Genomic DNA, 13,084 nt, shown 5'->3' on the forward strand with positions numbered 1-13,084 from the left:
TTTTTTAGTGAATGGTTATTCTAAGGCTCTCAGAGTATCTTACCAGAGCAATCAACTTTGCAGGCAAAGCACGATGCACCTACCAGAGATTCTGCCATCCCTGTTTCACAAGTACTGGCAACACCTGGCTAAGTCAATAGTCTGCTAAGAGGCTCTGCAGGCTGATGTGCTGCTTTTTGTGGCAGCCACGCTGGGAAAGGAGGATTGCTCCTCCCTGAACTACCTGGTTCATGGATGGAGCTGCACACTGCGAACCACGCGAGATGCCTCTCAGTGATGTGCTTGGGGCACACAGCTAGCACTGGTTAGCTCCAGCTTAACTGGAGATGGGCACAGTGTCCTTATATTTGTCCTGTTCTCAGTGCTTTCCTTGAAATAAAGTGTTCAAGGCCAGGTCAGATGGGGCTTGGAGCAACCTCGTCTAGGGGAAGGTGTCCCTGCCCCTGGCAAGGGTTTGGAATTAGATTATCTTTAAGGTCCCTTCCAACCCAAACCATTTTATGATTCTGTGATCTTTGGCATTGAAGTTTTGCTCCGGTGCAATTAATCCTTTGAATCCTATCTCACATCTGCATCAGAGCTTCCCTGGCTGCCCCTGTGAAATCTCATCCAGCAGACATGTATAGTCCCAAACAGATGTTTCACTGCTCAGCCTCAGCCTAGCAGCAATCAGATGGGAGCTCAGAAATGCATCCTCCAGGAAACAAGAGCTGCTCTTGCTGGGGGAGGCAGTTCCAGCTGGGACATCCCACCACACTGCAAATTGTGCTGTCTTTCCTCTTCATTTCAAACAGGATCATTTAGAAAGTGCCATCAGAGTAGGGAAGGCTTTTCCAGTGCCCTTGTGATCTTTGCAGTGCCAGGGAAGGGGTAGAGGAACAGGCCAGCAAAAGAGGTCTCACAAGCTGCACAACCAAATCCTCTGGCTTTGGGAAAGGTGCAGAGAAGACACCTGGTCCCAGAGTAATCTCAGAGTAGAAGGATAGAGATGCTGCCCATGGTGAAGAGGTGACTGTAACGGGTGGATGGTGACCTCAAAGCCCCAGAAGGTTCCTTTTCATCCCAATTTTCTACATGGCTTGATTTATGTATCTATGTTTTAATTACAAAAAAATCATTTCCCCAAGTGCTGTGTGGAAGCTGGGCATGATGGTATAATCCACATTTTCCTAACCAAAACCAGGTGGAGAAGCCTGATCAGAGGACACAGAGTACCTGTGGCTCCTGGGACATCACAGGCACCTCTGCAGCTCCACAGTGACCACCTGGTTCCAGTCCTGCCTTGGGCTGTTTGTAGGAAAGGTGTCCAACAGCTCCTCCCATATGGGAGACCCCACATCCCTCCTGCAGCCCTTGCAAGACCAGTGTCCCCCAGGCAGTAGTGAAGCCATGGGTGGCCTCCACTTGCATCCCTGGGGTGGAGTGGTGTGGCTCAGGGACAAGCCTCGGTGCACCAGCACAGCAAATCCTGTTCCACCCATGATAACCCCCCAAAAATAGTGTCAGGATGCAGGTAAGTGGCTGAGCTGGACTCAGCGTGATGTACATGGAAACAAAAACAGTTTCCCACTGGTTAGAGTTGGCTCTTGTGCCCAGTAATCCTCTCCTTTTCCAGAGAACCGTGAATGGCTTCAGGAGAAACCTCTTCAGCAAGGCTGTGAGTGTTTGATTTTTTGTCTCCCCTGACAACACTGGCACAGGTTAATGGGCAATATCTTTTTACTTCTTGGAGACACTTTCATTGTCTTGGCCAGGAAGCAAAGTGCAGATAAGATGTTGATTTGTGTTCTGCTTCCTCCTCGGATCTGTCTTCACTACTCTTGGGAAGAGCTTGTCTGACCTTGGTGTTTTAATTTTGCTTATCTTTTTTGATCCCTTCAGTGTCTTTGACCTGAAATGCCTGGTTACAGAACAACTAAACATGCAGGGTTGTGGTTTTTTTTTTTCCATTCCATGTACAAAAGCAGAGTTCAAATGCAGCAGAAAAGCTAGATTTTTTTTTTGTGTGTGAAACAATCAGATAATTGCTTTCATTTTGAAAAAAATTTATATCAAGATAAATCTTCAGTTAAAATACACGTACACTGTGTCCAAGGCATAATACTGAATAACAGGCATAATCTGTTTGAACTGTGCAGTAGTATCAGAGCCGAGGATGAATCACTTGGGAGAAAGTGTACTTGGGGGAATTTAAGTCCACCTCATAAACTCACTACAAATGTAACATTAATTACTTCATGTGTAAGTCTGGCAAAAGTTCAGTATGGAGTTACAATATTTCCAGGAGCCTTAACTACTGCCAGAAGTGAGAATTCATCTCCAGGGTTTAAGTCCCGGAGGAGCAGCAGGTGAAGCTTCACACATGGTGCTGAGGACACATTCAGTGCCTGGATCTGATACCTGGAAATGAACACCGAGCAGCACCTGGATTCTGGGTTCAGACTCCCAGCTTTCGGGTGGCATTTGGGCCATCCAGACACACAGGTACATCCCTGGCCTTTCTGAAGTGCTGGTAATAAATCCAGGGCTTTGCCCAAGACCTCAGAGAACTGGTATTCGCTGTCACCACACAAGATGTCTCCTTCCAGCCTTCCAGCCAGCGACTGTGCAGCACACCCCTGGAAGCCATGAGTATTTTCCAGCATCTGAGGTATTATGTGATCAAATTTTTCAGCATCTGATATAAGGGCTGAAATTACACGCTGTGCAGAACACTGCTTCCTCTCTTTAAGGGCCCGATACCCATAAGTGTCTGTAATCACTTGGTCACTGTGCAACAACTAATTGTCCCCTGTTTATGATAAGTCACACTGCTCACCTGCCCTTCTTCCCCATCTTCTTTCCAAGATGAACCATGCTGGGAGCTTTACTCTCTTCTCAAGCAGAAGCCATTCCTTCATCCTTGCTACCCTCTTGTTTACATTTTTTAACTATATCCTTTCATTTATGCACTGAGATGAAGCAGCTGGATTGTGGAATTGAAGACTGTACACAACCGAGCTGAGGATTTTTATGGGATTTCCAAAGTAATAGAAAATTATAAATTCTTTTGAGCAATTGATTTTTACATATTGATTAGGAAATTACCTCTGTATTTGGTAGCATATTCTCCTTTTCTCAGTGTGCAGGAACGGAAGAACCTCCGTTAGGATAGCCTGGCTCATTTTTTTCCTAACATGTAACAGCCCTTTCTCATTAGTTTCCCTGTGTTTCTACCACTGAAAATGGTGGCGTCTTCAATGTTTGAGAGAAGAAAACCATAATGATGGGCATACAGACATGAAAAAGGGAATGAATATGCACAGCATTGCTTAGTGTGGCACAAAATTTCACTTTCCTTTTTGATCCTTCTCTCGTGTATCCAACATAAAATTCTACTATTCCTTTTCCAAGTAATTTACATGTTTTCACTGGCATATAGGAAATGTTTCCAGATTCTCACACTCCCTGCTGCAGAAATTCCTAGTGGCAAAGACTGTAGGATAAACTGTGATTTAGATGCACAAGGGAATCTCTGTATGTGATTTACATTAATAGCTACACAAATAAACCATCTTCCCATGCGGGGAAAGAATGTTCTTAGCAGAATGATAAAATATTTTCATACTTATGTTATGGGAGAAGACAGTTCTTTAAGTGGTGATTCTGACCCCATAGTTTACAAGAAAACATTCTTTGAGTTATTGTCACTGTTAAAATGAAGCTGTCCATGGAGGCAGACAATGAAATCAGCTTTTCAAATGCTGTCAGAGCAGTGGCTGTGGGGTCAACACCCCTTTCTGCCCACAATGTTTTTCCACATTATCTTTGCACTGAGGCAGCACAGACAATTCATGGTCAGGGTTACAGGGCTGTGGCCACAGTGACACTGCTTGGGAGCACCGACACTGGGGGGCTGGAGCTGTCAGAGCTGCACAGACCCCAAGGGCTGCCCTGACAGCCCCACCACCCCACACCACATTCACAGAACCACAGAGATGTCAGGGTTGGAACCACAGAGATGTCCAGTCCAACCTCCCTGCCAAGGCAGGCTCACCCAGAGCAGGTGACACAGGAACGTGTCCAGGTGGGTTTGGGATGTCTGCAGAGAGGGAGACTCCGCACCCTTCCTGGGCAGCCTGTTCCAGTGCTCTGCCACCCTCAATGTAAAGAAGTTTTTCCTCATGTTGAGGTGGAACTTGTTGTGTTTTTGTTTATGGCCATTGCTCCTTGTCTTGTCACTGTGCACTATCGAAAGGAGTCTGAGACTAGGGGCAGCTTTGGGCACCAGAAAATCAAAAAGACATATAAGCTATTGGAGAGCATCCAAAGGAGAGCCACAAGGATGGTAAAGGGTCTGGAGGGGAAGCCACGTGAGGAGTGGCTGAGGCCATTTGGCTTGTTCAGCCTGGAGGAGACCGAGGGGCCACCTCATGGGGGTCTCCAGCACCCTCACGAGGGGCAGCGCAGGGGCAGGTACCGATCTGTTCACCCTCGTGAACAGTAACAGGACCCGAGGGAACGGCATGAAGCTGAGTCAGGGGGTGTTTAGGCTGGATATCAGGAGGAGGCTTTTCACCCAAAGAGTGGCCGGGCACTGGAACAGGCTCCCCCAGGGCAGTGCTCACAGCACCGAGCCCGAGTTCAAGAAGCGTTTGGACAACATGATGGGATTGCTGGAGTGCCCTGCGCAGGGCCAGGAGTGGGACCCGATGCCCCTGTCGTGTCCCTCGCAGCTCGGGATATTCCATAAGTGCACAGTGCACCGCCGGTGCCCGCGGCCCCCCAGCGCTGAGGGGCGGCCCCGCCCCGGGGCGGGTCCCGGCGCGTCATCGCTCCGCGCGGGGAGCCCCGCGATGCGGGCCCGGCTGCTGCGCGCCTGGCGCGAGGGGCCGCCATGGCGGGTCCTGTTCTTTGGCACGGACCGCTTCGCCGTCACCGCCCTGCGAGCGCTGCGGGCCGCCGGGTACCGCCGCCAGAGGGGGGACGGGCCTGGGGGAGGACGGGCCTGAGGGGACACGGGGCAGTGAGAGGGGCCTCAGGGGGAGTCGGGCTCTGAGGGGCGCGGAGCCTGAGGGGCTGGGGAGGGTGAGGGAGGGCTGAGCACTGAGGGATGGGAGATGAGGCCGGTGATGGGGCTCGGGGGTCACTGGGGCATGAGGAGGGGTCGGGACCGTGGGATGAGCAGAGGGTGGTAGGGAAGAGGAGGGGAAGGAGCCTGAGGGTGGGACAGGGACCGCGGCGGTATTAGTCGGTCCATGCACCAGGATCACAGAGACTGTGGGGGTTGTGAGGAGGTGTGGGGTTCAAGGGTGGTGAGGGGGCTGAGGGCAGGGTCAGGGAAGGGGGACCGGGGAGGGGGTGGGAGGTGGAGAGGCAGGTGCTGTGGAAGGGCACAGGGGCACAGCGAGGGGTGGAGGTGACCCAGCCCTCGCCTCTCCCTTGCTCTGCCATTACAAGGCTTCAACTCCTTGTCCCTCCAGAGAGCCCAGCGAGGACCCGCTCGTGTCGCGGCTGGAGGTGGTGACCCTGCCGTCCCGCCTGCCCGGGGACCTGCCCGTGAGGAGCTGTGCCCGGGAGCTCCAGCTGCCTGTGCACGAGTGGCCGCACACGGGGCCCGCGGGGCAGTTCGATGTGGGGGTGGTGGCATCATTCGGACGCCTCCTGAGTGAGGACCTGATTCTGCAGTTCCCATAGTAAGTGAGTGGACAGGACATCTGTCACTGTACTCTGGTTTTGAGTCAGCACCTGTGACTTGTAGCAGGTTAGGTCAACATACCTGGGATGTGAGGTTCATTCTCTTTTAACACATTGATGCAAATTTATGCAAATGGTGCAGCAGAATGTGTTTACCTTTATTCCTCTCATCTCTCTGTATTTGCTGAGAAACTGAAGTTTATAGTGTGAATTTTCCTTTAGGTGTATATTTAAACCAGTAACACTTAAGATGGTCTGAGCAGATAATTCTGAAAGTAGTTTTACTGTCACGTGTGTTGCACACCCATTTATGTGTGCTCCAAGTACTGTTCCTATTCTAACTTTGAATTTCATTTTAGTGGTGTTCTGAACATCCATCCCAGCTGTCTCCCACGATGGCGTGGTCCTGCACCCGTAGTCCACACTGTGCTTCATGGTGATAGGGTGACTGGAGTGACAATTATGGAAATAAGACCAAAAAGGTAGGTTTGATGTGCCTTTCAAGCAACTCACTGCTGTTATTGCCTCTCAGGACTTTAAATCATCACCACTGAAATAATAATTTAAATCAGTCTATATAATGACTATTATTTAATATGTGTGTTTAATATTAAAATTAGAAACACTTAAAAATGTTCATCTGACCATATGAGATTTGTCACAAATACAGTATTTTAGTGAGTGTGTAATTTGCACTCCAAACCTGTTCTCTAATCATTAGCATTATTACAGGGAGCAGACAACAGACACACAGCTCTATCAATAGACTTGGTATGACAGGACATAAAAGATCTGGTTTTCAGACTTCAGAGTCACCTGTTGCTTGTCCTCTGTTCACCTGTAAGTGAACAGAGGACAAGCAATTGTCTGTCTAGGCATGAGACAGTTTATATAGTTTAGTTTCAGCCCAAAATCTGGCTTAAAAGGCTTGTGGAAACACCTTATCTTAGTTACCTTTTCTTTCTTACATGCTTGTCTGATAATAGATCTTAGGAAAGTGCAAAAAAAATTTCCTCTGAGTACTTCAGGTTGTTTCTTCTGAGATCTCATGTTCTGAACTGTGAATTGTGTGTTATATCAGCCCAAGCTTGCTGAGGTGAATCTTGTTGCTGAGATAGATCTAATACTTTCTTCCCTGTGTTGTCTTGCAAACCAAACATTTCATAATGTGAAAATGACACCTGGAAAGTACTTTCATAGGGAGAAAAAGGGGTAATTAGTAACTGAGTTAATGTACTGAATGTAGGGTTTTGAACTGCTTAATTGAGTTTCAGCTCCTCCAGTAAACTCATGTGTTTTCTTCCTCGCAGGTTTGATGTAGGTCCAATTATTAAGCAAGAAGAGGTTGCTGTTCCTCCCCACTGTACAGCACAGGAGCTGGAAGGGATGTTAGCAAAGATGGGTGCAAACATGGTAAAGTCCTGCCAACTCTGTCACTTCTAATTAGTACCTCGCTTTGAACATGTGCAAACAGAATTCTTATCAATCTTGTTCTGAGTTAACTGCAGCTTTAAAAGGAGAATGATCTGAAACTTGGTGCTGTGTTTGGAAACGGTGCAGGTTCTTCTTTCATTGAAGTGAATATCAACTTTTTCATCTTAATAATCAGCTTCTGTCCTGTTCTGGAATAAATATCTGAGAGGATATAATCCATTAAAAAATACTTGTGGTTTTTTTAATTGTAATTCAGTGGGAAGAATGCCTTTAGTGTATCTGTGTGTATGATGCAAGTCTTATATACTTCTTATATACTTACCCAGTTTTCTAAAAGCTCACAAGAAAGTTTCACTATTGAAAAATTGAGTTTTACTTTGTTTATTATTGCTTAAACTTAGCTTGGCTAATACCCTGTTCAAAATTTATTTTGCAGCTGTTGGCAGTTTTGAAAAACTTGCCTGAAAGCTTAAAAAACAAAAAAGAGCAGCCAAAAGAAGGAGTAACATTTGGTAGGTATGCATACTGTTTAATGTGACTTGGTAATTTTTTTTTTATCAGCTGGAAAACTAAGTTTCCTGCTGTACTGAGTTGTATTTTTGTTTAAATTCCTTTCTCAGTATGGTCTCTTCACTGCCTTCTCTGTCTTAAAAATGCTTCAGAAATCTCCAGACATACTACATTATATTTATTTTTTCAGAGTGGCTTTGTCAATATCAAAATCAGTGGTGATGTCACAAAATCTGAGTTTGTTACTCTTCGGTTGTAATGCAGACAAAAGGGTTACAGCTGTGTTTGTAAACATGGTGTCAGTTTGCAGTGCAGTGGGTAAATAGGAGAACAACTGGGATTAAAATATAAATAATCCAAACTGAGCTTTTTACAAAACCTTTTCTCCAGTTGTTGTCTGAGGTACCTGTGGCTGGATGGTAAACCTGCCATTGGTCAGGATAAACTGAGGTTTAAAATAGGATAAAGTAGCACAGCTGTTTGTTTTTGCAAAAAGATGCAAAACAAACTTCTAAATCTTCTGATTTCTCTTTCCCCTCCTTAGCTCCTAAAATCTCTATAGCAAAGAGTTGTATAAAATGGGAGGAGCAAACAGCTAAACAAATAATTCAACTACATCGTGCAATAGGAAGTATGGTAAGACAGTGGATTTTTTTGAACCCTTTTCTGACCTCTAGCATGGCTGACATTGGTGTAGATATTTTAACTGATGACTGAACCTCAGATTTGGTTATTTTAGCCTCTGTAATTTTAGCATGTGTTTTAAAATCCTGATAGTTTAGCACTGGAGGTGGAATTAATGTGAAGGAGAATTCCTGTGAACATGATGCCAAGTGTGAAATCAGCTCAGTAATTTTATATTGTTCCCTTAGCTCTGAGATTTCCCCTGATGTGTTTGAGAGGGTTTAAAACACTACAGTGACATTTCTGCATGAGAGTAAACACTGCAAACAGCTACAGTGAAAGGGCTGTTGTAGCTAATTGCTTAACTCAGTCCTGCATATGATAATAGTTAGAGATAAGGAAGAACAAGGAAAGTCTCCTATCTAGACATATATATAAATTTTCCCCTAATGTTATAATCATAGGTATTTTGCATAAGAAAAAAACCCACTAGACAGTTGCCTGGAAATTGTGAATATATTCTCACTGTGTCTTCTGTTTCCAGTTTCCTTTGCAGACGCTCTGGAAGGGCACTGCTGTTAAACTTCTGGATTTTGTGGAAGTGGATAATATCCCTGGTTTTGCTGGTATTTACTTTTAAATTAATCTGTTAAGTTAAATTTTATAACCATTTTCTGCAGGAATCTGAGCGCTATGTTGGCTGAGGGATGTGCCAGAGCAAACAGTTAGTGAGTGTTCATGGATCAGATGCAGTGCCAGAGGGTGACTGTTCTGCTCATTTGGTTATAATAAAACACAGAATACAATAAAATATTTTTGAGCAAAATATTGACACAAGATTGTTATCATGCTTCAAAGAGACAGAATTGTTTCAAACTTTCTCTGCGCTCGTTGGCATAAAAATGCAAGATGATCTTGCTTTGTTTTTAGATCAAATACTAAATGACTGTGAGGCTGTTCCTGGTTCACTGCTGTTCCATAAAGTGTCCCAAACACTGATAGTTCGATGCAAGGTAGGCTTTTCCCATTTGTTTTATATTCACTGCCAAGATGAGGTTTTTAGTATTCGTGTATTGCGTAACTTTTGTTTTAATTGTCCATTTTTATTCTCTCTACTACTTTACATTAGCACAAGACTTTTTGTTTGTTACCTTAAACTTTTAATTTCCACTAACAGGCTTTGCACGTGCAAGCAAGAATTTTGACTTGTAAACCTGATGACATTAAACAAAATGTATTCTGTAAGCCAACCAATAAGAGCTAAAGATAATTTTAAAACGTGGAAGAAACTTATGCCATTTTTATTTGTTTTTATTTCTAGGAAGGCTGGGTTGGAATCAAAACAGTCATATTAAAGAAGAAGCTTACAGCAGTTGACTTCTACAACGGATATATGCACTTTTGGTTCCAACAGAATCCACGGACAGTTCATCAGGAATGCAGATTTCAAACACTCAAACTTAGCACGGCAAAAAAAGACTCTGAAAGAGAGGGTACTACTGGCACAGGATATAAAACAATAGATGTATTTTAAAATGTCTGTAAGTTAATAGAAATATAAAATATTTCAAAGCCCACCTATAACATTCAGCTTAATTAAGGGTTTCCTCCCAAAGTGTTTGATTCTACTGTCATCTGCATATTTTCATCGTGGGTTCCTGATTCCTCCTCTTTCCCCATGAAGGAGGAGAGTCTCTGAATGCTGAAGGTGGTAAATAAAATCCCCATTTCCTCTGCTGAGAAATAAATTTATTTTTATACAACGTTTTCAATTTCTCTTTGAGGACTTTTGGTATAATCTTCCTCAGGGATAAATTTTGCACAGTTACTTTGATATGAAAATATTAAAGTCCAGTGCTTCTCTAATTCAGAGTTTAGTGCTCACTGAGACTTAGACTATCTAGTTTGATTTTCTTGTGGACCCTAAAACGCCCTTTATATCCCCACATTGAGATTAATAACTTAGCTGTGAAGGTCTAGAGAATCTTTTCTTGCCCATGATAATTTTCTTCCTTCTCCTTTCTGTTTTCATATCTTTGGATACATCCCCTTTAATATTTGTGTTCCATCCATCCAGAAAGTTTACATTCTGCTATGGTACTTTCTCCATGATGAGGAGTTAATCTAATCCAGGCTTTTCCTCAGCCTTTGGTTAATGATATATATGAGTATTTCATGTGAAGAACCCCAAAATTGGTGACCCTTTTAAACTTTCTTTTCTTAAAAGTAAGGTAGCACTGTGAGGATAACGGCAAAATGAAGACTGGCCACATCTTAGGAGCTGCTCTGATGTTATTTGCTCAACATTTTCCTGTTTTTTTCTGAGTTCTACTGAAGTAAAAGCAAAAAATCTAGAAGAATGTGTTACATGACAAGGATTAAAATGTTTCTGAAGAAGCATCTGTTAAAGCAGATGCTGCTGTATTTTTCTTTAATTGCCATTGGTCCGACATTAATCTGCCTCTGACAGGTTTTCCAAAACACACGGTCCTCCAAGAAATCCAAGCCTATGAATCAGAGTCAGAAACTGGAAACAGCAGCAAGGTGGAAGTCAGGCTGCTGTGGAGAATTCCTGTTGCCTCTGGCTGCAGACTCAGTGCAGTCTGTGCTGCAGAAGATCTAAATCTGGCAAGTTAATTTCCGAGCAAATGATGTATTTTTGTGTTTTGCTCCTACCCACTCCTTGGAAGTGAAGGTTGTGGAGTCATTTTGCTTTTAGTCTGTTTAGATCAGTCTGTGACAGGTTAGTTATTGCCTTATGCCAGTAGAAAGGTTGGGTGAGTGAGTGATTTTTTTGGTGGTTTTCGGGAAAGTGGTGGTTTTGGGAGTTTTCTGTGTTTTACTACATCAGTGGTCATAACTGCATGGCTGCTTGCCTTGTGTTTTCCCTGCTGGAGCTTCTGGGAATTTTTCATCAGTTATTTTTAAAGAACATTCATAGGCATCATTGGAATTCAAATATTCAGTGTTTGCTGAGGATAAGAACGTTTTTTCTCTTTCCCCACAGACAGGTTTTTGACACTAATCAGCTGCATGATGGGGCTCTGGCCTCAGGCATGGATTGTATCAGAATTTGAATTAGCAGAGAAATTAGTCTACCAAAATAAAATCCCACCCAAAAACCCACCACCACAATTTAGAGATAATTTTAAGCACTAATGATAAAGAATTTTGGATTTATGAGAAGTATTTTAGTTAACTGGGAATCAACAATTTTAGTATTTCAGGACCCAACTTTTCTGGTGTCCCAGGTCCCTGGGCACTGGAAAATGAATTGTGATTCATTTATGACCTGAACAAAACGAACAGTGAGGTGTGACTCCCACAGAAAGAATACAGTGTCAAAAGTTCAGGCACAAAAGTCAAGATTAAAAGTTCTTAGATAACCAAACTCTTAAATGAACCACTTTGTTCCTACGAATGACTTGAAGAAAACTCTTTAAAAGTTCTTTAATTTATTTGTGTATGGTTTTTTGTCAGTTTTAGATGGAGCCTCGTGTGAGACCTATTGCTGTCAGGTATTGCTGGCTGGCAGCAATTACAGTTCTCACTAAAGCATAGAGCAACAGGGAGGAGTTTCCCTGCGTTTTTGGGAAGTTGGAGGTGGCATGTGCCCAGGATCCCTGTAGATGGAGCTCGCTGCATCTCTTTTGGGCAAAACCCCAGGTCAGCTGGACAGAAGATGGTGAAAATCTGGTACAGAATGTCTTCAGTGAGTTGTTTAATAGCAAGTAATGTCTAAACCATATTGCAGCCAGGGTACCTGTACTTGTAACTTAATCTTTTGATCTCTGCAGTTTGCTTTAAGGCTTCACTTGCTTTCTACACAAGAAGTTATAAAATATTGGACAGTTCTGTGTCGCTTAACAGTTTATATCTTAGCTCTGAATATGCACAACTTTACCCCAGTTGTGCAAAAGAAGGTAAGATTAATTTATTTTTTTTTTATGGAGGAAATCTTTGGCATGCTATTTTTGGCATATGGGGAAGCTTTAAAGGGAATTGGTGTTCCCCAGGCAGCTGTTAGCCAAAATGTCTCTTTGGAAACTTTGCTTTCACCTGGCTCTGTTGGGATTTGACTCAGTAGGTAATGAAAATCTGATTATTTTTGCAGAACGGACAAAACAAAAAAAGGGCTTTCACTGATGAAGTGTGGAATGGCATGTCAGGGTTGACTCTGGAACACAAGTCACAGTGATTCAATCCCCAGCACTGCTGCTGAAGTTGAGTACAGCCACTCTGGCCATTGGAAGGGGATCCTAGCAAAATAAAACAGCTGTTCTCCTCTCAGGGGACAGAGGGAAAGTAGCAGAGGTATTCACAGACCCAGGCTCCACCATAGCTCAGTTTAACATCACTGAGGCCAAATTACTGGCAGAACTGCAGAATGTTTGGGCACCAGAAGGGCTCTGGTGTTGGATAGGGATGATTTCATTATGGAATTCAAACAAGTGTTAGAGGGAGTGATATTTCCCAGGATACTGGTGACTCTGCAGTTAGATGCATCTGTTTCGTGTTCCGTGAGCTTCCCACTTCCCCTGCTTCCTAGGAAACCTTTTTATTCCTGTTCTCTGAATAAATTACAAAAAATGTAAGTGACTAATCAGAGGAATACTTGAGTCTTTTTATAAAGTTACATGCAAAACCCCCAAATAATTTTGAAAGTTGAGGCTAGACAAGAACATCTCGCCTTTTGTTTATCCCAACTGCTGACATCCTGGTAGCTTCTGGGAAGCAATAGTTTCCTTTTTTTAGAAACAGAATGGAGGGATAGGTCACTGGATTTATCTGAGGGTTGGAAACTAAGTGACCTTAATGGAAGATGCTTTGCCATCAGCCA

At 43.7% G+C, this 13,084-nt stretch overlaps 1 protein-coding gene across 1 annotated transcript; it reads left to right on the forward strand.

Annotated features, from left to right (window-relative positions):
- The first annotated feature begins 4,490 nt into the window (after positions 1–4,490).
- Positions 4,491–10,016, forward strand: MTFMT (mitochondrial methionyl-tRNA formyltransferase). The gene is given in 10 exon segments (XM_051797167.1): positions 4,491–4,945; positions 5,463–5,675; positions 6,036–6,158; positions 6,987–7,089; positions 7,547–7,622; positions 8,165–8,256; positions 8,789–8,870; positions 9,175–9,257; positions 9,566–9,715; positions 9,717–10,016. Coding segments are annotated over 10 exon segments (1,413 nt in total). The 5' UTR covers positions 4,491–4,505; the 3' UTR covers positions 9,768–10,016.
- Positions 10,017–13,084: the final 3,068 nt, after the last annotated feature.

Source organism: Manacus candei, unplaced genomic scaffold, assembly GCF_025592945.1.
Source record: "Manacus candei isolate 608988 ecotype Guabito, Panama unplaced genomic scaffold, ASM2559294v1 h1tg000046l, whole genome shotgun sequence".
In the NCBI taxonomy this organism is placed as follows: Eukaryota; Metazoa; Chordata; class Aves; order Passeriformes; family Pipridae; genus Manacus; species Manacus candei.